The sequence below is a fragment of the Pleurodeles waltl genome, chromosome 4_1, assembly GCF_031143425.1.
Source record: "Pleurodeles waltl isolate 20211129_DDA chromosome 4_1, aPleWal1.hap1.20221129, whole genome shotgun sequence".
Classification (NCBI taxonomy): domain Eukaryota; kingdom Metazoa; phylum Chordata; class Amphibia; order Caudata; family Salamandridae; genus Pleurodeles; species Pleurodeles waltl.
In genome coordinates, this window is record NC_090442.1 from 658,912,099 (window position 1) to 658,932,155 (window position 20,057).

General features: G+C 44.1%; 1 protein-coding gene across 1 annotated transcript in view; it reads left to right on the forward strand.

The window, feature by feature from the left end:
• The window catches only part of XPOT (exportin for tRNA), a 710,192-nt gene that overhangs the window by 587,102 nt on the left and 103,033 nt on the right, over positions 1–20,057 (forward strand). The window contains exons 20-21 of the mRNA XM_069229126.1: positions 7,767–7,883; positions 14,507–14,622. Coding sequence (XP_069085227.1) covers positions 7,767–7,883; positions 14,507–14,622 — 233 coding nt within the window. The remainder of the gene's footprint in view (positions 1–7,766; positions 7,884–14,506; positions 14,623–20,057) is intronic.

Genomic DNA, 20,057 nt, shown 5'->3' on the forward strand with positions numbered 1-20,057 from the left:
AGACACTGGTATACCTCAAGGAAAAATGCAGGTCGGCATGGGGGCAAGGGAACTGACGATGCCCATGACACTGGCGGAATGGGGCACCCACCATCTTGAAGGTACTAGTAGATTCAAAATAACGAGACAAGACTATTGTTCAGCAAAATATTGTTGCGAGTCATGGCTACAGGACACAAAAATTACTCAGTACCATCACAGTAGTGTAATACCGATAGTGTGTGCATGCGAACCACAAGGATATTAGCGGATGGTGCCAGGGCGGAGAATTTCTGTGCAGGTAGCCGCCATCTCAGAAGGTACTAAAAGAGTCACAGTAAGGAGGCGACAGTATCGTGCAGCCTAAAATTATAGAATGTGTAAAGAAATGGCTCCCTGTTGCAGTTACCCCCCACTTTTTGCTTGATACTGATGCTGACTTGACTGAGAAGTGTGCTGGGACCCTGCTAACCAGGCCCCAGCACCAGTGTTCTTTCACCTAAAATGTACCATTGTTTGCACAATTGGCACAACCCTGGCACCTAGGTAAGTCCCTTGTAACTGGTACCCCTGGTACCAAGGGCCCTGATACCAGGGAAGGTCTCTAAGGGCTGCAGCATGTCTTATGCCACCCTAGGGACCCCTCACTCAGCACAGACACACTGCTTACCAGCTTGTGTGTGCTGGTGGGGAGAAAATGACTAAGTCGACATGGCCCTCCCCTCAGGGTGCCATGCCAACCTCACACTGCCTATGGCATAGGTAAGTCACCCCTCTAGCAGGCCTTACAGCCCTAAGGCAGGGTGCACTATACCACAGGTGAGGGCATAGGTGCATGAGCACTATGCCCCTACAGTGTCTAAGCAAAACCTTAGACATTGTAAGTGCAGGGTAGCCATAAGAGTATATGGTCTGGGAGTCTGTCAAAAACGAACTCCACAGCTCCATAGTGGCTACACTGAATACTGGGAAGTTTGGCACCAAACTTCAGAATAATAAACCCACACTGATGCCAGTGTTGGATTTATAAAAAAATTTACACAGAGGGCATCTTAGAGATACCCCCTGTATTTTACCCAATTGTTCAGTGCAGGACTGACTGGTCTGTGCCAGCCTGCTGCTGAGAGACGAGTTTCTGACCCCATGCGGTGAGAGCCTTTGTGCTCTCTGAGGACAGAAACAAAGCCTGCTCTGGGTGGAGGTGCTTCACACCTCCCCCCTGCAGGAACTGTAACACCTAGCAGTGAGCTTCAAAGGCTCAAGCTTCGTGTTACAATGCCCCAGGGCACTCCAGCTAGTGGAGATGCCCGCCCCCTGGACCCAGCCCCCACTTTTGGCGGCAAGTCCAGGAGAGATAATGAGAAAAACAAGGAGTCGTCACTGGCCAGTCAGGACAGCCCCTAAGGTGTCCTGAGCTGAGGTGACTCTGACTTTTAGAAATCCTCCATCTTGCAGATGGAGGATTCCCCCAATAGGATTAGGGATGTGCCCCCCTCCCCTCAGGGAGGAGGCACAAAGAGGGTGTACCCACCCTCAGGGCTAGTAGCCATTGGCTACTAACCCCCCAGACCTAAACACGCCCGTAAATTTAGTATTTAAGGGCTCCCCAGAACCAAGGAACTCAGATTCCCTGCAGAGAAGACGGAGACACCAACTGCCTTGGCCTCAGCTCTACCGGCCTGCCTCCCCCCTTCGGAAGAAAACTGCTTCAGAAACGCTTTCCCCAGGACCAGCGACCTCTGAATTCTCAGAGGACTGCCCTGCTCTAAAAGGACCAAGAAACTCCCGAGAACAGCGGCCCTGTTCACCCAAGACTGCAACTTTGTTTCTAAAGGAGCAACTTAAAGGCAACAGCGTTTCCCGCCAGAAGCGTGAGACTTGCAACCCTGCACCCGGCGACCCCGACTCGACTGGTGGAGAAACAACACTTCAGGGAGGACCCTCCGGCGACTCAGAGACTGTGAGTAACCAAAGTTGCCCCCCCTGAGCCCCCACAGCGACGCCTGCAGAGGGAATCCCGAGGCTCCCCCTGACCGCGACTGCCTGACTCTAAGATCCCGACGCCTGGAAAAGACAGTGCACCCGCAGCTCCCAGGACCTGAAGGATCGGAACTCCAGTGCAGGAGTGACCCCCAGGAGGCCCTCTCCCTTGCCCAGGTGGTGGCTACCCCGAGGAACCCCCCCCTTGCCTGCCTGCAGCGCTGAAGAGACCCCTTGGTCTCCCATTGATTCCTATTACAAACCCGACGGGTGTTTGCACACTGCACCCGGCCGCCCCCGTGCTGCTGAGGGTGTACTTCGTGTGCTAACTTGTGTCCCCCCTGGTGCCCTACAAAACCCCCCTGGTCTGCCCTCCGAAGACGCGGGTACTTACCTGCTGGCAGACTGGAACCGGGGCACCCTCTTCTCTCCATTGAAGCCTATGCGTTTTGGGCACCACTTTGAACTCTGCACCTGACCGGCCCTGAGCTGCTGGTGTGGTAACTTTGGGGTTGCTCTGAACCCCCAACGGTGGGCTACCTTGGACCCAAACTTGAACCCCGTAGGTGGTTTACTTACCTACAAAAACTAACAAATACTTACCTCCCCCAGGAACTGTTGAAAATTGCCCCAAGTGTCTAGTTTTAAAATAGCTATATGTGTTTTATTTGAAAAGTATATATGCTATTGTGATTATTCAAAGTTCCTAAAGTACTTACCTGCAATACCTTTCATGCAAAGTATTACATGTAGAATTTGAACCTGTGGTTCTTAAAATAAACTAAGAAAAGATATTTTTCTACACAAAAACCTATTGGCCTGGAATTGTCTCTGAGTGTGTGTTCCTCATTTATTGCCTGTGTGTATGTACAACAAATGCTTAACACTACTCCTTTGATAAGCCTACTGCTCGACCACACTACCACAAAATAGAGCATTAGTATTATCTCTTTTTGCCACTATCTTACCTCTAAGGGGAACCCCTGGACTCTGTGCATACTATTCCTTACTTTGAAATAGTGCATACAGAGCCAACTTCCTACAGAAAGTCATGGTGATAAGCCACAAAAAATACCAGACCCACCTGATCACTTTGTCAGATGGTCAGGGTTATGACTACATGACTAGGCCTGAATTAATTTTCGCAAATAATGTATCAAATTATTTTATAACCCTTCAAGAATTTTATAATAGGACGCTCAGAACTCTGTAACTTTGAGAGACAGTCATAAGACCCCGACTCTGTACTGCGCTCTCCTGGCTGCTACGTTAAATTAAACCGACTGTTCCTGCTTTGCCAAACACCTTTTTTTTTCATTTCTTTAAGGTAAATTCACATTCGAGAAACACAATCCCCTTCATGATTTACCTTTCAAAATGGAGATATTTCAACTAAAGAGCAAAACCATTCCCTCAGCAACATCAATGGCTAAGAGGTCCGATTGAATTCCCAGTGGATTTAGAATTCCCATTACTGTCTCACTCTACTCTAAGGTTTAGCAAGGCTTTCTCCACCTCAGTCATTATTCAGCTACTGCGATGCGTGGGTCTTTTTGGTGGTCCTGAACCTCAAAACTTATAGCTTTCTCTTCTCCGTTAAGGTTGCTTAAACCTTCTATATATAATCTATTGTATATGTAAGACTATAACATGTAATATATTACATATATGGGCCTCAGCAGGAGCATTAGAACCTGCCTGCCCTTTGTAATAAGGACATGATTTTTCTCCCAATATTTTTCTTAGAAAAGCTTTACAAACTGCACGATGTTTACTTTCGTGTCCCTGTTCTGCAGAAACGTGAATGTACTTCGGATTCACAGTGGAAGACCAACATGTACATGTTAATGTAGATGGACTTCACCTAGATCCAGGCCCAGAAGCCATACCAAGATCCAAATGCTCTCCCCGCAGCTTCAACTGATAGAGTATTACATTTGATTTGCTGGATATGCAGTCTTAGCCTGTCACAGTCTGCCTATCCTTTTTTCTCCAGCTTTTTTGTGGAGTGCCCATGCACCAAACCTTTTGGGGAAGGGCCAATTTCACATGCATTCTCCACAGCTTGCTGTCATAATTTACTCATACGTTACAGGTGGGACTCACTGCAAAGAGCTCTCCATCAGTGCCTTCTGTAATAGATCAGGTATGTTACTGCAAATAAATGTTTCTTAGGGATATTTCTACCTGCATATTCCTCGCTTTATAAATCCCACCATGTGCCAGACTTCATTTGGAAACTCTTGCAGTAGTTTGTCAGCACAGTTATGTGGTGTCCCTTGCTTCTGACTAGGTCTCCAGGTCCACCCCCTGATGTGACATCATGTAGCCATATTAGGCACCACCACAAATATTGACATCATTATCCTTTTTCAATGGGGATCCGCAGCTGCTCCCATTTTGTGTTTTTTTTTTTTTTTTTTTTTTTTACAAAACTCTTTAAATGGTAACTTCTGTATTTTCACCTATTTCAGAACTCAAGATAGATGCGATCTTGGTGCTCCCTGAGGTCTAGAGCCCCAAAACATCTCAATTTCCTGTGAGACGGGCAACTTAAAACCCTTGCAAGAATCTTAGTAATCTGACAACTCCATTCCCCCACCACTTCCCCCAATGTCTTTCTCAGAAGAGGTCTGAAAGTTAGCAGTACCTTTCCCCAACTACAGCTTTGACAGTCATTGGAGATTGAGGAAAGAAACTGTGTTTTGAGTTTCTGGTGCTGTCAGCTGACAACAAGCAGGTGGGTTCCTTCATGCAGGCTGTGCCCTAGATCTTCTGCTCTGTTTTGGCTTCTCTTGAATGCCTTCTGGCCTCATGAAATATACAGATTATCCAACCTCTCCTCTGCTAGCAGCTGCTGCCTCGGCTCCAGTCGACCCTGATCAGTGTGGTCTCAAAGCTGACCTGGCTTTGGTGGCTCACCTGGCTGTTCCGCCGAAGACCTTGACTGTTGTTCCAACAGAGGTGCCTTTTAGAGCCATGCTGCCTGATACTCTTGGATTTGACCACTCATATTCCTAAAACAGAGCTCGAAAGGCTGATGACAATGACAGTGCGACATACACAATACTAATGATGGCCTTTATTTTGCATTGTGAAATGCTTGTGATCCGAACACCTCTCCTGGGTTGGGGGTTGGATTATCCGTTCTGTCAAGAAATTGCATTCAAAATATGTCACCCTACAACAGGCCTTAGTGGCCTAAGTCAGGGTGCATTATATTTTATGTGAGGACATATCTGCATGAGCAGATATGCTCCTATGATGTCTACTTCAATTTATAGATATTACAAGTGTACAGGGAATCTATCTTAAGGTATGTACTGGGCACTGGTCATTACGAGTTACCCAGCTATATAATGGCTTCACTGAAATCTATGGTGTTTGGTATCATACACCTCGTCTTAATAAATCCATACTTATGCCAGTATTGGATTTATGACTTTCACCCAGAGGGCAACTTAGAGGTGCCCCCTGAAAATCTATTAGTTCTCTAATGTACTGGTTGACTTTTATTGATTAGCCTTCCACCACAGACTGTTTTCTGACCTCCTGGAGGTGAGAGCCTGCGCTCTCAGAGGCCAGAAATAATGCCTGTTCTGGAGGAAGGTGTTATCACCTACTCCAGCAGAATGGCTAGTGAATCTGCATACCAAGGCCAGGGACGTCAAAGTTTCTGCCGCCTTTGGTCTGGCTTCTGCCTGAGGCCCATTTGGCACCCAGACGGATTGGAAGTTAGTATGTTGTAGGTGTGTTGCACTACCAGGCTAGATACACGCTAAAATGGGCTGTCTGATGTGCCCCATGAAGGAAGGGTTCTACCATCTTGTTTTTGGTAGGATAAGGAATTCTGGGACAGGGTCATGCCCACTCCCCACAGAAAGTGGTCATATAGGGGGTGTAGTCACCCCAAGGGTAAGTAGCTCATTGGCTACTACCCTATACTCCCCTAAACACTCCTAAATTGAGTATTTGGGTGGCCCCCTGACACCCGGAACGTAGATTAGTTAGACTAAAGAAGGAGGACAGAGAAGATTCAACCAACGCAAGATCTGAGGACCAGTCTGGACTTTTGGTGCCAAACCCTGCCTACCTTTTGCTGTCCTGACAATCACCTGCACCCGACTCATCCTGCAACTGTGCATCTTTCAAAAGCCTCAGAGGGCTGTCACCCTGTCACAAACTAGCCAGCATTTCCCTTTGAGTGGAGGAGCCACTTCTCTGCAACCTGTAGACACCAACCGTGATGTCCAGTCCACCGCTCTGCTGACCACCGCGTCCACCGATGCAGCAGCCACTCGGGGAGGTCACAGTGCTTCAGGGTGGCAGACCTGTCTCTCGACAAAGTTTGGAGATGCCAAGACCACCAGGAGTCGCCCTGCACCAATACCCAGATACCACCGTCACAAAACAATGACCTGCACCCGAAGGGACAATGGAATCGATAAGACTGCCCAATGAGAGTGGCCCGCTGGTCTGTTTTTCTTCACCCTCTGCAGGTGTAACATTTGTTTTTCTTCCCCGCTGCAGGTGTAACCAAACACAGTGCCTTTGACGCACAGGACCAGCCGACCAAAACCCTTTGTACCTGAGCACCCCAGCCTGGGTCCATGACTATCAACTGTGCCCCCTGGCTCACAGGACCCTCACTCACTGAGCCCCCTAGAGCTCCCGAACTTGTCCCCAAGTCCCCCCCTGTGCCCTGTTTTCAGGAGGCCTCTCCCCCTCTTCGCAAACCATGCAATGTTCACGGCACCTCTGCACCCAGACACCCCAGGGCAGGTAAAATTGAACTCCTGGTGTTTCTTGTGACCTTGCCTCCCCTAGCACCCTAAGACCAAAAGGGGACACCCAAGATACTATTGCAAGTACCCTATGCAGTACATGTTCTTCTTACATTGAACAGCATTACTGTGCAAAAGTGCATTTGTGGGATTTACTTACCTCACTGTACAAAGTAATATCTTGAACATTACTTAACTAATTCTGAAGATGTTTGATGTGTTATGTTTTTTGTACAATTGGTCTCTGGTTCCTTCTTGAGTCTGGGTCCCATGTATTGACTGTGTGTGTTCAGAAAATGCTTAGAACTACCCTCTGATAAGTCTATACTGCTCGCTCACACTACCACAAAAGTGTACATATAGGGTTTTTAATTTAACTCCTTTAGGCCAATAAGGGTCGCCAGTACTATCTGCATAGTGTACCCCTACATTTGGTACACTGCATAGATAGCCAGCTTCCGACAGTGATTACTCCTGGAGTAGTGCTAAATTTGGCTAGGAGGGCCTGCAACCTAAGACTAATTTGCCCAGTGCTGCCATATTATCAATTGTTTTCTTCTTACTTGCTGTAGAACCTACCAATAATGTGAGATTGTGGGAGCAACAGGGCATAAAAGTAGAATAAAATAATGGTGACTCCATTAGCCTTTGGACTCTTTCCTATTATCATCATCTTGCAGTATAATGACATTTTAACCATTTTCATTGTAGCCATCTTCCGATTTCAAGGCATTTGAAACAGTTTTCAGACCCACTACGAGGTGCCAGAAATATACCCATAGTGATAATGGGAATTGGCCTTTTGACTTATTTGACATATAACTAACTCCACCCCTCTTTTATTAGTTCTCAGCAGTCTAGGACACACTGCAAAGTTAAGTGTGTACGTGTAATTTGTAATCCTAGTTTCTTGTCATTTACAATAGATTTCTTTTAGGATAGCCTCAATAAAACAGTATAGTTGAACCCAATGCTTGCACGAATGCCATTGATACAATTGCCTGTTATTGTTTTTGTGTTCAGGTGCAGAGAATGTGGAGCGAGTGTTATTCACCGTCATCCAAGGAGCTGTTGACTACCCTGATCCGATTGCACAAAAAACCTGCTTCATTATCCTTTCCAAATTGGTTGAACTTTGGGGTGAGAATATCTTAATGTATTCTAATCACAGTACAAACGTGTATGCTTTAAACCACTTTATTTTTCGATTAGAAAATCCCACTTGAAATGTGTGTATGCTGAATATTTCCACTTTTGTGGAATTCCCAAAATTTTTGCAGGAGGTAGAGAAAACATAAATGGCAATCTGAAGGCATATTTGCTACTGAATAGGACAAACATATGTCTAGTTAAGACAGTAAGACGAAGAATAACTTTAATTTCATGTTGACATGAAAAGTTAATTGAAACAAACTGGACTGAGGGTGTCTGTTCCCTAAGAAGAATTGAACTGCCCCTTCAAGGCAAACAAAGAGTTTGAATATACCAGGGTGCCTTGTCTTAATGGTTGGAGCACACCTTTTGTGGTGTGCTTTGCAGAGAGGGATCGCTGAGTGCTGCACAATACTCACCTTTTTTCTTTGCTGAAAATGTATGTACAAATGGGTTTTAAAAAGTATCCCTCATCATTTATTGCAACATTTTGATCATTTTCTGCATTTGTGAAGATGGATGATTTGTTTACACTCTTCTCCTGACCAAGCAGAAATATCCCATGTAACGGTACTTTGTGAATCACATATTCATTCATTCATTCACTTCATGTGAGAGTGTTCTGTACCTGGAAGAACCCTGAATGATGGGGATATTGCAGCAAACGTTAGGTATGTCTGTCTTGGCAGTATTCCGAAAGATACGGATGGAAGATAAGACTATGACAAAAGTGTATGTTCATGAGATTTGGGATAATGTAGTACAGGTATCCCCAGAGGACAAAAAGGAGAATTGAAGGACACATATAAGTTAGATCACATGTTCCTGTTACGCCACTTACCGCTCTTTGAGGTCCCTTTTACTTTTCTGCTAAATTGCTGATATTTATTGTAGTTAGTTTTTACCCTACTATTATTATTTAGTATACATAGTAGGCTTCACGATTGATGTGGTGTTATGTACATTAATAAATTCAGTATGATCACACACAAGCCATTGTCTTTAATCTGTCATACATAGGCGGTTTCTATGCACTACCTTTGACGATGCACTGATATATTTCGCAGACGAATCCATAAATGTGCCAATTAATGATGTGTCAACTCAGTTTCATCCTGTAAATAAAGATTGAAAATGTTGTTCATTAGTTTGGGAACAGCCTCAAAGGGCAATCAATATTTTGTTATCTGGAATCGAAATGTGTCTACTGTTCTGCAGCTGCAGGGAAATGTGTAGGTTGCAGAAACGCTCCCTAAATTCAAATCGACTTTGATTCTGGCAGAACAGAAGTGGCTACCTTTCTTGTTTCTAAATGAAGTCCAAATTGCTCTAGAAATATCCATTGGCCTTGTGGTTGCTATGTGTCATTATGGTCATTTCAGGGAATTTCCGGCTGAGGAGACAAAGTTCGGATACAGGGTTCAGTTTTCTTTTACTCCTAAACCCAGAGGAAGAGAAAATATTGCTTGAAGCATAATCTATACTGGTTAGCCCCACAATGTCTGCATCATTATTTGCAGTAGAGGCCCAGATGTTTTGGCAAATTCACACAAAACGACTTGCAAAAGCACTGTCTTTCCCAAAAGTATGGCAGTACAGGCAGCTCATCTTAACACTAAGGGCCTGATTACGACCTTGGCAGATGGGAATCTCCATCTCAAACGTGACGGAGTGAGGCATCCGCGAAGGTCATAATCAGGCTCTAAGTCTTTTACTTCTTAGACTATTGGTGAACCGGACACTGAAGCTTTTCTAGGCATTGTGTAGATCTTTCAAGTAAAATCAGGTGTCAGGCTCAGCTTACATCACCATTGTTTGTACCCATCCCAATAATTGGTAAGTTGGATTGTACAACAATGGCGAATAGGAAACACAACAATTAATCTTCATAAGATGACGTTTTTTTCTTTCTGGATGAGATATTGCCTCCTTTCCAGGCTTGACTCTTTTTTTTAATAGCATTTATGCATCATCGCGTAAGACTGTGATGAAAGTGACACAAGATCCAAAGCTAGCAGATGCTGTCTTTGCCTGGAGCACCTAGACCTCTCTCCTCAGAAAGAGCCAGAGGTTCATGGTAAAGTAGTCCCTTTTATAATGACAGCAACTAACCCAATGGATGCATCTATAACTGACTGGTGGGATTGCATGGGCCATCTAACAGTTGTCAAAAAGAGGTCTCCAACTCGGGAGTTAAACCCTCAGCATCTGTATAAAACCATTGAAAATCTTCATGCATGCTAGGTATAAGTAGGATGCTGTATCAAAATACGCAGTGTGTAAGTGTGCGTAGAGCTCAAGCCTTTTGAAGGAAATCTAAAACAGTAGAACCTTTGTTCATTACCCACAGTTAATTGACAGCACCAATAAACTTTCCATCTCTAGAAAGGTCCAGGCAGAGGCCTGGTGCAGACCATTTGCTAAATGTAAGAATCCCTCATTAATAGCCCGGGTGTCATTGGGGGATGTTTCAAGATAAAGCTAAACCTACTGCAAAGAATACATAGTGCTGACTTTGAGACTAATTTTAAAGAACATTCCCCGTTTAAAAGTATATTTTTGTGCTTTTTTGTGTTGTACATAGATTATGCAATATTGGAGCTGCAGATTAAAAAAGAAAGAACCAAAATAGCATTTCTTCTCGTAGTTCCAAGGTGGTCTCTCAAATTGAGCATTTTGAGGCCATCACCTGTTCAGAGCTAGAAAACCAGGCTTCTAGCTACCTCAGGATTAGCTGTTTAAACACCTGTCCACAAGGTGTGTGTTTTGTGCAAAAGCAAAGTAAAAGGTTTAACACCTCTATAATAGCTATATAAACACTTGCCTGCAAGATGTGTCATTTGGGGATAAATACAAGTAAAAGGTTTTGCTGTATCTTCTTTCTGCACCTTTATCAGTCAGAGCTTCTAATTTTGATCTCATGAGAAGTCGCATAGTAGTTCCTGTTTTATCTCAAGCATGTTACATATCATCCTACTCTCTGTGAGTAAACCAGCTAAGAAGCCTCTCGTAAGAGAACAACTGTTTCAAAGATTAGGGAAGAGAGCTCTCCTTAGTCTTCAGACATTCTAGATACCAGACATATACTCACCCATAAATTCTTTTAGGGAAGAATATGGTTTACTTGTCATTTTCCTTATCAGTAATGTTTCTATTGACCATATACTTGCTGTATCGTTTGGCTCACAGAGCCAAACTTTATATATTTTTTATTTATTAGTGGCAGTGTTTTCTGAAAAGTCTAATTCTCTAGTATGGGTGTTTTTAACAATAGCCTCTCTATTGCGTTCTGGTCTGTTAGAGCAGTATGCCTGTCTTAAAGAAGCAGTGTAGTCCATCTGTTTATCTGCCTGTTTTTTTTTGCCCTCAGATTCTATTTAAGTTTTTTGAAAAATCGAAACATGTGGTTAACATTATCTTATCTTATGTTTTTTTAAAAAGCCAAGTATATTTTCCACTTCATTATTAAAAAAAAAAACATGTTTTTAGATATGGCATGTGCTATGTTCAAAACCGTATCTGTATGGCTTACAGAGGAATGACTTTTAGCAGCTCCTTTTCTGTGACAGCAATGCTAGCTCCCACAGAAGGTGGGGAGCCGGCTGGGACCGCTGGGGCCTTCAGGCTCCCCCTGTGGTCCTCAAAATTGTAACTGGGTGCCCTGGGGGCCACCCAGGTCACATGGCCGGAACTTGGAGGATGGGGTCCCTGGAGCCAAGATCTACCCTGCTAGGGCCCCTTCTTTCCCCCCGAAAAACAATTAAATTATTAGACTGGGCCCTGAGGGATGGGGCCCTGGGGCCGAGATCAGCCTGGCCTGGGGTTGGGGGATGCACACCCCCCCATCCCCAGGGGTTTGGATAGGGCATGGCGGGGGTGCAAGTTATAGTTACTTGAAATAACTCTTAACTATAAGTAGAAATTCTCCTGTTACAGTTAGTTATCTCAAGTAACTATAACTAGTGCCCTAAGGTAGTTATAACTTGCGCCCCCACCATGCACAGTTGTTTCGTCGAAAATTTTACTGCAAATATTACATTGATGTTATCAATGCTGTTATCAAAGATGTCATGAGTTCCGTAATTTGTGGGGTAAATTAGCAGTGCATGGCGAGGGTGCTAGTTATAGTTATCTTAGGGCACAAGTTATAGTTACTTCAGATAACTCTAACTGTGATAGGTGAATTATTATGGTTTTGTGTGTTTCAAATGTGAGCCTAACTATAACGTCCCTGGAACCTTTGTTTTTCTTCAGTGAATATATATGTTGTTTTTTTTAAACTAAAAGTAACTTTCATTACTAGACATTAATCCAGCCACTCTCGCAGCTTAGCCGCGTGGCCATCCCCTTTAACCACCCGGCCATACACAGTGGTATTGTCTGCAGGGCATGTCCTGCATCCAGACCCTGCAGCCAACCCCCTAACCACACAACCCCGTGCAGCGCACAGCCTCTGGCCATACGGAGCGGGAGTTGACCACAGGTCTATGTGCTTCACCCACCCCACCCCCCCTCTCCTTGCTGATTTCAGCCCTGAGGACCCCATCCCCCAGGGCCCGGCCTTCTAAAAGTCTTTGGCAGGGGCCACATGGCCCCACCATCCCAGCTGATTTTGGCCCAGGGGACCCAGGGAAATGACCACAGACACACATACACTTGAACCCTCAACTTTCAGTGTACAGGTCTGAGACCTTAACCACTAGGCCAAAAGTGACTTCTTAGCATGTGGTGTCCAGACTTAGCTATGACATTGAACTCAAAGATTTTTAGTGGAAAAATACTTCATTGTTACATCACTACAAATGTGTAACAGTCAAAACACTTGAAAATAAATAGACATATGCCATACAATGATTAGAACCTTCAGCCTACTGAGTGACAGTCCAAGAGCTTTACCATTAGTAACCATGGTCTGCTGTCCATCAAAACATAACTATAACATTCTTACCTAACATGTTGCTAGTCTGACTCTTTGAAGTCATTGTATGGAAAGACCGTTGCAAAAATGATCTTTCTTTTTTCTATCTCATTGTGGGATGAAAGAGAGAGTGACAGGACCTGGGGGGAAGCCTTTAGGCAGCCCCACCCCCTTTTTTTCTAGGCCCCTGTATGACATATCACCCTGAAACTTTCCAGAAAGACACTGAAGTGAAAGTCATATTTTTTTAGACACTTTTGTGAAGATTCATCAAACGGCACCAAAGGTTAATAGCAAAAAGCACTTCTTCTGTAGAACTTAAGTCCTAACTATATCTATCTAGTGTCAGCTGCCACTAGGTAATATATATAAATTCAGAAAACTTGAAAAAGCTGTTTAACACGCGTTAACCAAAAAAAAGTAGGTTTATTCAGCAAAACACCACAGACAAGTTTTGGTAAAAGCCCAGGCTTTTGCTAAAACGCGTCTATCGTGTTGAACAGCTCTTTGAAGTTTGCTGGATTTGGATTCTTGGCCACATATTCTCCTTTGTCTGCTGTTCCTCCTCCCTTGAGGTTGGGGGATGCCCCTTTCTGGATGGATATATACATCTATATTTTCACTAAAAAAACAAAGTTTACAGGGACATTATAGTTAAGTTCTGAATTTACTCATACAAAACTGTAGAAATTCAGCAGTTCTAGTTAAAGTTATTTGAAGTAACTGTTACTTGTGCCTTCATCATGCACGGTTTTCTCATAAATAATTCTATTGCAAATGTTGCAGTGATAATTTCAAAGAAGTCATAGAAGGTGTCATCAATGATATAGTGATGTGGAGTAATTAGCTGTGCATGGCGAAGAAGTGAGTTATAGTTACTTGAAATAACTCTAACTAAAACTGCTGAATTTCTTTGGTTTTGTGCGAGCAAACTGAGAACCTAACTATAACGTCCCTGTAACCTTTGTTTTTTTTCTGTGAATTTTTATTTTTTTAAAAAAATGTAAGATAACTTTAATTGCTTAATCCAACCACCATCACGCACTGCCTTTGCCCATATGCAGGGGGGTTTGACCAGCCAATTACAACACTTCTATTCACATGTGCATTCACGAATGTTCATGAATTCTTCGCAACCCTAGATACACTAATTTGGATTTTTCTTAATTTCTCGTAAACTACTGAACAGATTTAAATCAAATAACAAAAAGGGCCTTCTGTGGACCAAAAGCTACCTTTTTGCCAAATGTGGTGTAATGCTGTCCAGCGGCCCGTGGTGCAGGCATGTCTAAAGACTCTATGGGAAATTACCATGGAAAACACAAATTTTTTGATCTTTGATTCCCACGCTCCCCCTCCCCTTTTCTCTCCTCTGGCTTCACGGATCACCCTGAAACTTTTCATGTGCAACAAAAATTACCTGCACACTTTTTGGGGGGAAATTTCCATGAAGATTCGTCAAACGGCGGCAAAGATATAAGCAAGTCAAAAAATGCTTCTTCTATGGGAACATGGTCCTACCTATTTACTACCTGCTGGCGAACGCCAGTATGTTTTATATACATATATTTTTTTAAGCTTTGGCTGAATTGTCCATTATACAGTGCAGAAAATGGTGTTCATATTGGGAGTTTTGCAATTTTAAGCTCTTTGGCAGATATCTGCGTGAATACTACATTTTTATTTCCCTCAGGTGGCAAAGATGGACCTCCAGGATTTGCAGATTTTATCTACAAAAACATTGTTCCGGCATGCTTTTTAGCACCTATGAAACCAACCTTTGACTTGTCGGATGCTCAAACAGTATTGGTATGTACGGTAAATTTCTCGAGATGTTTTGCATGTTACAGTTTACATAACATTTGAATGTGAATTGGTGTTTTTAACTGCGTCCTGCACACAGAATTCCTTATTTTTTTATAACGGGTATCTCAATGGTGGTGATATCTGTGGGTTAAGCAACGCTTTCTTGCAGTTCATGTTTCGTTATTTTCACATTTTATATGTTCAGTGTTGCCAAAGACTTAAAACGATTGAAATTCAGAGCAGGAATTGGCAAAGGCAATAGGTCTGGCTTGCATTTTGAGCCCTGTCTAAAACATTTACAAAAGCTTGCTGCAGTGGTAAAAACAAAACGAGAAATGATTGTTTTATGCATACAGTGCACCTGTGAGTTAAAAAGATTTAATCTGGGGTGATTCAGAGTACTTGTTAAAGGTAAAATAAAATAGCCCATCATGGGTTACAGTGCAAGCAATCAAAAGGATGCAGAATGATACACTGTAGAAAAGGTCCTTTCTGTTTTTTTTTTACCATTGTCTAGTACCTGATCTGCTAATTTAACTTACTCATTAATCCCTATTATATGGTAGAGGAGGTGCCAAGAGCTAATTAATGTCACAAGTGGGCTGCAGCCCGTAATTGTGCCACCACTACAATGACAAGATGACAACGTGAATCTAGGCTTGCCAATGCAGGCTAGTCAGGCAGCTTTAAACCTGCCAACTCGACATAGCAAAATAAACCCTTTTTTGCCAGGTATGAACCTTCTTTTTGAGTAATAGTGAACTTCCCCCATGGAAGGCCTGGGTAGCCCACCAGACAGGGTGCTTGATATTAAAAAGCATTGGCAAAGCCAATAGGACAAGCCTATGTGAGAACACTTGGCTTTGGGAATGTGTTTTAGCCATATTGTACACCAGTGTGGCTGCTGTTCAGCATGGCTAAAAGTTAGTGTTTGTAAGTTTGTAGCAGCAGGTATTATGAAAGAGCTTAAAAATACTTACCTGGTTATATAGAGAAAGACAAAATCATACTCTCAGCATGCAGGATTAGAACGCTTGAAGTTATAATGCATTGGTTAATACTCTAGGAGTAAAATATTAATAATGCAATCTTTGCAACGCCAACAGTGATTATAGAGCAATATCACCGAAGGACTTCTGCTGGGTGGAGGATGCTAAAACAAACACATATGCATGCAATAACATTGGCTGGTTTTTATTGCTTTTTTATTTTGCATTTCCCAATCCAAGGCACATCCTGAAATGTTACTTCACAAGCAGCAAATGCGTTAAAAATCAATGCAACTTGTTGATGATGGAACACAAACTAAATGCTCACATTGGACTAACAGTGTAGAAACTATTCTTTGCTTTGGCGCCAACTAAAGAAAACCCAAACTATAAGCTTACTATGTTCCTATTTATACCAAATGTTCTATTTGTAACCAGCCCAATCTATGTACACTAGACAAGCAAGTTCCTGCCACCCAACCAGAATGCTATACAAACCATCAATAATTTAACTGCTATTAATAACAATAATTGTAATAACAATACTGACAACGGCTTGTTCCATACATACCTATTACCGGCTGGAATTGAAGCCTGTGTCCTGCATAACATGCAGATCTCATCAACAAGCTCTTAGCTCGTGAAACCCGCTTGCTAAGTACTACGGGGCCGACAGTCCTTCGATATGAATCCGAAAAACACCATTGTGATAGAACCCAAGCTGCTGAATGGGTATTCAGAGGGATCACGAACCTCACCAAGTCTCATGCAGCCCTCAAAACAAGAGGCTTCTCAAGAACAGGCAACTGCACTGGTAGCTAAGCTGCTCTCCTTGTAGCGCCTGCCGTTCACGCCTTGCGGCAGTCATGACCATTCATGGCATTTGGCAACTGCGACTGGATAGCTTTTTGAGACTGCAGTGCTTTACCGTCTTTTATTTTTTATTAACACATAATGACAATTATTTGTAAGCATGAAAATCGTCTTGCCTCATTTCTTTCATCCACGTCCTTATATTTTTCAAGAAGTAATTTCAATGCAGGGACATTGCCATCTCCGACAAAGTTTAGCAAACTCTGAGAAACCAAGCTCGCTATCTCTCATGCAAAGTGAACAATTGCAATGGCAGCAGACAGCGGTAAACAAACAACATTGACATGTACGTTAATAGGGACATTGGTAGAAATGATACTCAACTGTAAAGTGTACGTTGTATCACCTCACCCAGAGTAAGGCATGAGCTCATATAGCGCTCTGCACTACCTTCTCAGTGCTAGGACTCCGCTCCACCGAACATCTGCCACCAAACAAGGGCATCTCAGTGAGTTTCCTACCCCTGCTGCTGGGGCAATGTAAGCTCTGACGAAACTGCCAGCCACAAAACTGAAAACATGATACGGCAGCAATAAACTGCCTGCCTCTCATCCCCAGGACCAGTAGCCATTCATTGACGAATTTGAAACTAGGAAAATATGTCTCTCTCAAATATGTGTTACAATTGTGTTTAGCTAAAGGAGCGTGTTTAGGAATTAAACTAATAGAGCGAGCTATTCAAGTTTATTCATTAAGTTTACCTTACAGTTTCCTTCAAACTAATTCAAAGTATGGCTAATAGGATTGCACTCCTTTTCATCATGATCTGAAATTGTGCAATGTACTTAAGCCATGTTATATCTGCAAACCCATAAGAACAAGAGAAGCATTAGTATTTGAGTCTTATTAAAATACATGAAAAATGCATTATAAAAATGACAGTTTCATTGTCATTTTCTTTTTGTTTCTTTATTGATGAAAGCGAAACTACAAAGAGCTTCTGGTGGGAACCCCTGCTAAAACGTGGCCTTTTCAACCTAGCAGGTGCAGATGAAATCTTGTCCACTTAAAGGTTGAATAGCTTCTGCTCAAGTCGCAATCTTTGGTTGCCCTTTAAATAATCTCACTCATTTTGCATAACTGCACAGGAGTAGGCAGCATCTCCACGCTTTATCGGTTATGCGCATGTGACCGCTTGCATTATTGAAGCTACTGTGATCATGATCTTTTGGTGAAAACAGAGCAGTCGGTTGCCACCTTTGCTGGGACCGTTGTTTGCTCTTTCGATGCCTATGAGACATCCTTATCAATGATCTTTCGGTGAAAAGACAGCAGATGGAGCTTTTGTATCAGCATTTTATTCCTCACATTTGGCCATCTCAAATCCAGAACATTTAAACCAAATGAACAGAAGTTTCTGGTAAACACCTCTAGTTGCAGGTTCCTCACTTTTGAATTTCCCCCGGGCGTCAGACTGGATCAGGAGAAATTTCTGAGCAGTACCCCTGCGTGCCATTAGGTGGCATCGATAAGGTCCGCGTCCATCGCCTGCTTCGTCTGCGCGGGATATGATGCCGCGGGTCCTATATAGGCGCCACCCCGGCATGCTGATGTCAGTTCTTTTCTTTCTGGCCAGCTGGCGTTGATCCAGCGAGACCTACTCCTTAGTCATTTCTTGACTGGCTTTTTTCAGCTTTTTGTGAACGTTTTTAATGAGTTTTCAACTCCTGGTGTGTCGAGGATGTCATCGAGGAAGACCGGGTTTAAGCGCTGCGGTTCCTGGCATCAGGCAATGTCTGTGATGTATTAACATCTCGTGTGTCTTTGGTGCCTGGAGCGGGACCATGACCCAGTCATGTTCCGAGTGTGGGCCATGCATCCGAAGGCTTTGATGTAGTGGTCCCTGAAGCTGATGTGGCCCAACACTCGACTCTGCACCAGTCGAGATCACAGTTGAGAGGAAGGTCCTGGGATTAGTCACAGAGTCCTTCATCATTGTAGTCCACACTCCAAGTCCTCGGAACGATCGGTTAAATCAAGGCACAAGAAGAAAAGCAAGAAGTTGAAATGTTTTTTTTACTTCCCTTCATCCTTTGGCCAGTGAGTCGAGGAAGTTTCAACGTTCTAGGCCTCGCTCTGCGCAGCCTGTGCCGACTCCATGCCTCACTGAGTTTCTGAGAGCTGGAGTGACCCTTGCCCAACACAAGGAGTAGTATGAGGCCATGCATCTCATTTTTGGGCAGTTAGACACCGTTGGAGCATCTTCGGGCCCCGTGGAGTCAGAAGGGGCCCCTTAGGGTTCCGCACCTGTGGTTACGGCTTCTGCACTGATGGGCAACTATTGATCCAGTCCTGGATCCAGACCGACCTTGGTCAAACCACCCGACCTTCCCCGATGTCCCGGCACTACCCGTGCCCACAGGCAGTTGCATCCCAATTTCTGACACACAGCCGGATGAGCGTTGTACGACTCAGACGCTGTAAGGTGTCTTGCCTCCTATGTTGGATCCTGAGCCCCTTTCCTGTGGCCTAGGTTATGGTGAGGAATGGGAGGGGTTGCTGGACCCTTAGGAATACCAGCTCCAAGACCCTATGTTGAGGACAGCAAACTGGACAATTCTCCAGATACTGGCATGCTTTCTCCCCCAACAGTGCCTACGGAGGCGGGAGCTTTCTATTCCATGGTGGTGAGAAGAGCAGCTGGGGTCTTGTGCCTTGAGTTGCCTTTGGTGGCCGTCAGGACTAACCTCCTGACAGAGATGCTTTAACCTGGATCTTCCTCATCAGAACCAATGTTCCCCTTTAATGAAGCCCTCACAGATGTCCTACTGGGTACCTGGTCCAAGCCCAACACGGGGGCTCCTGTGAACAGGATAGTTGCCCGCCGCCACTGCCCTGCTCCGGGGAACCCAAGCTTTGATGCAACACCCCACCCCTGAGAGCTTGGTTATCCAAGCCTCTACTTTCCAGGGCGCGTTCCCTTCCGGACCCTCAGATAGGGAATCTAAACGGTTGGACACACTTGGGAAGAAGGTTGTTTCTTCTTCCAGCCTTGCATTGTAGTCCACGAACACCACATGCCTTTTGGGCCGTTACTCCCACATGCTGCGGAATACGTTGCACAAGTGCTGCTACATCTCTCAGAGGAGGCTCGAGCTATACTATCTCAGGCAGTTGCCAATGGGAGAGAAGCAGCAAAGTTGACCATCCTTTACAGACTGGACATGACTGACTCACTAGGCAGAGCAGATTCGTTGACAGTGGCCCTGAGGCGCCATTCCTGGCAGAGAACGTCTGGCCTTTCAAGGGATGTCCAAGCTGCTTTGATGTATATGCCCTTCAATGGCAACCGTATCCTCAGAGACGAGGCAGACAAGGTACTCAAGCGCTTCAAGAATTCGAGTAGTAATGCGCGTTGGAGATTCCAAGGTGGGTCTCGCTCTGTGACACTTTTAGTCTGAAGTGAAGCTCAGGCCTCCTGTACACCTTTCCACCCATACCACTTCTGCCCAGATTTCTCAAGAAGATCAAGAATGACTGGGCCCAAGTAACCTTTGTGGCTCCTGACTGGGAAAGAAGAGTCTGGTATCCTGAGCTCTTTAGCATGGCCATCGATCCTTCGTTCAGACTGCCCTT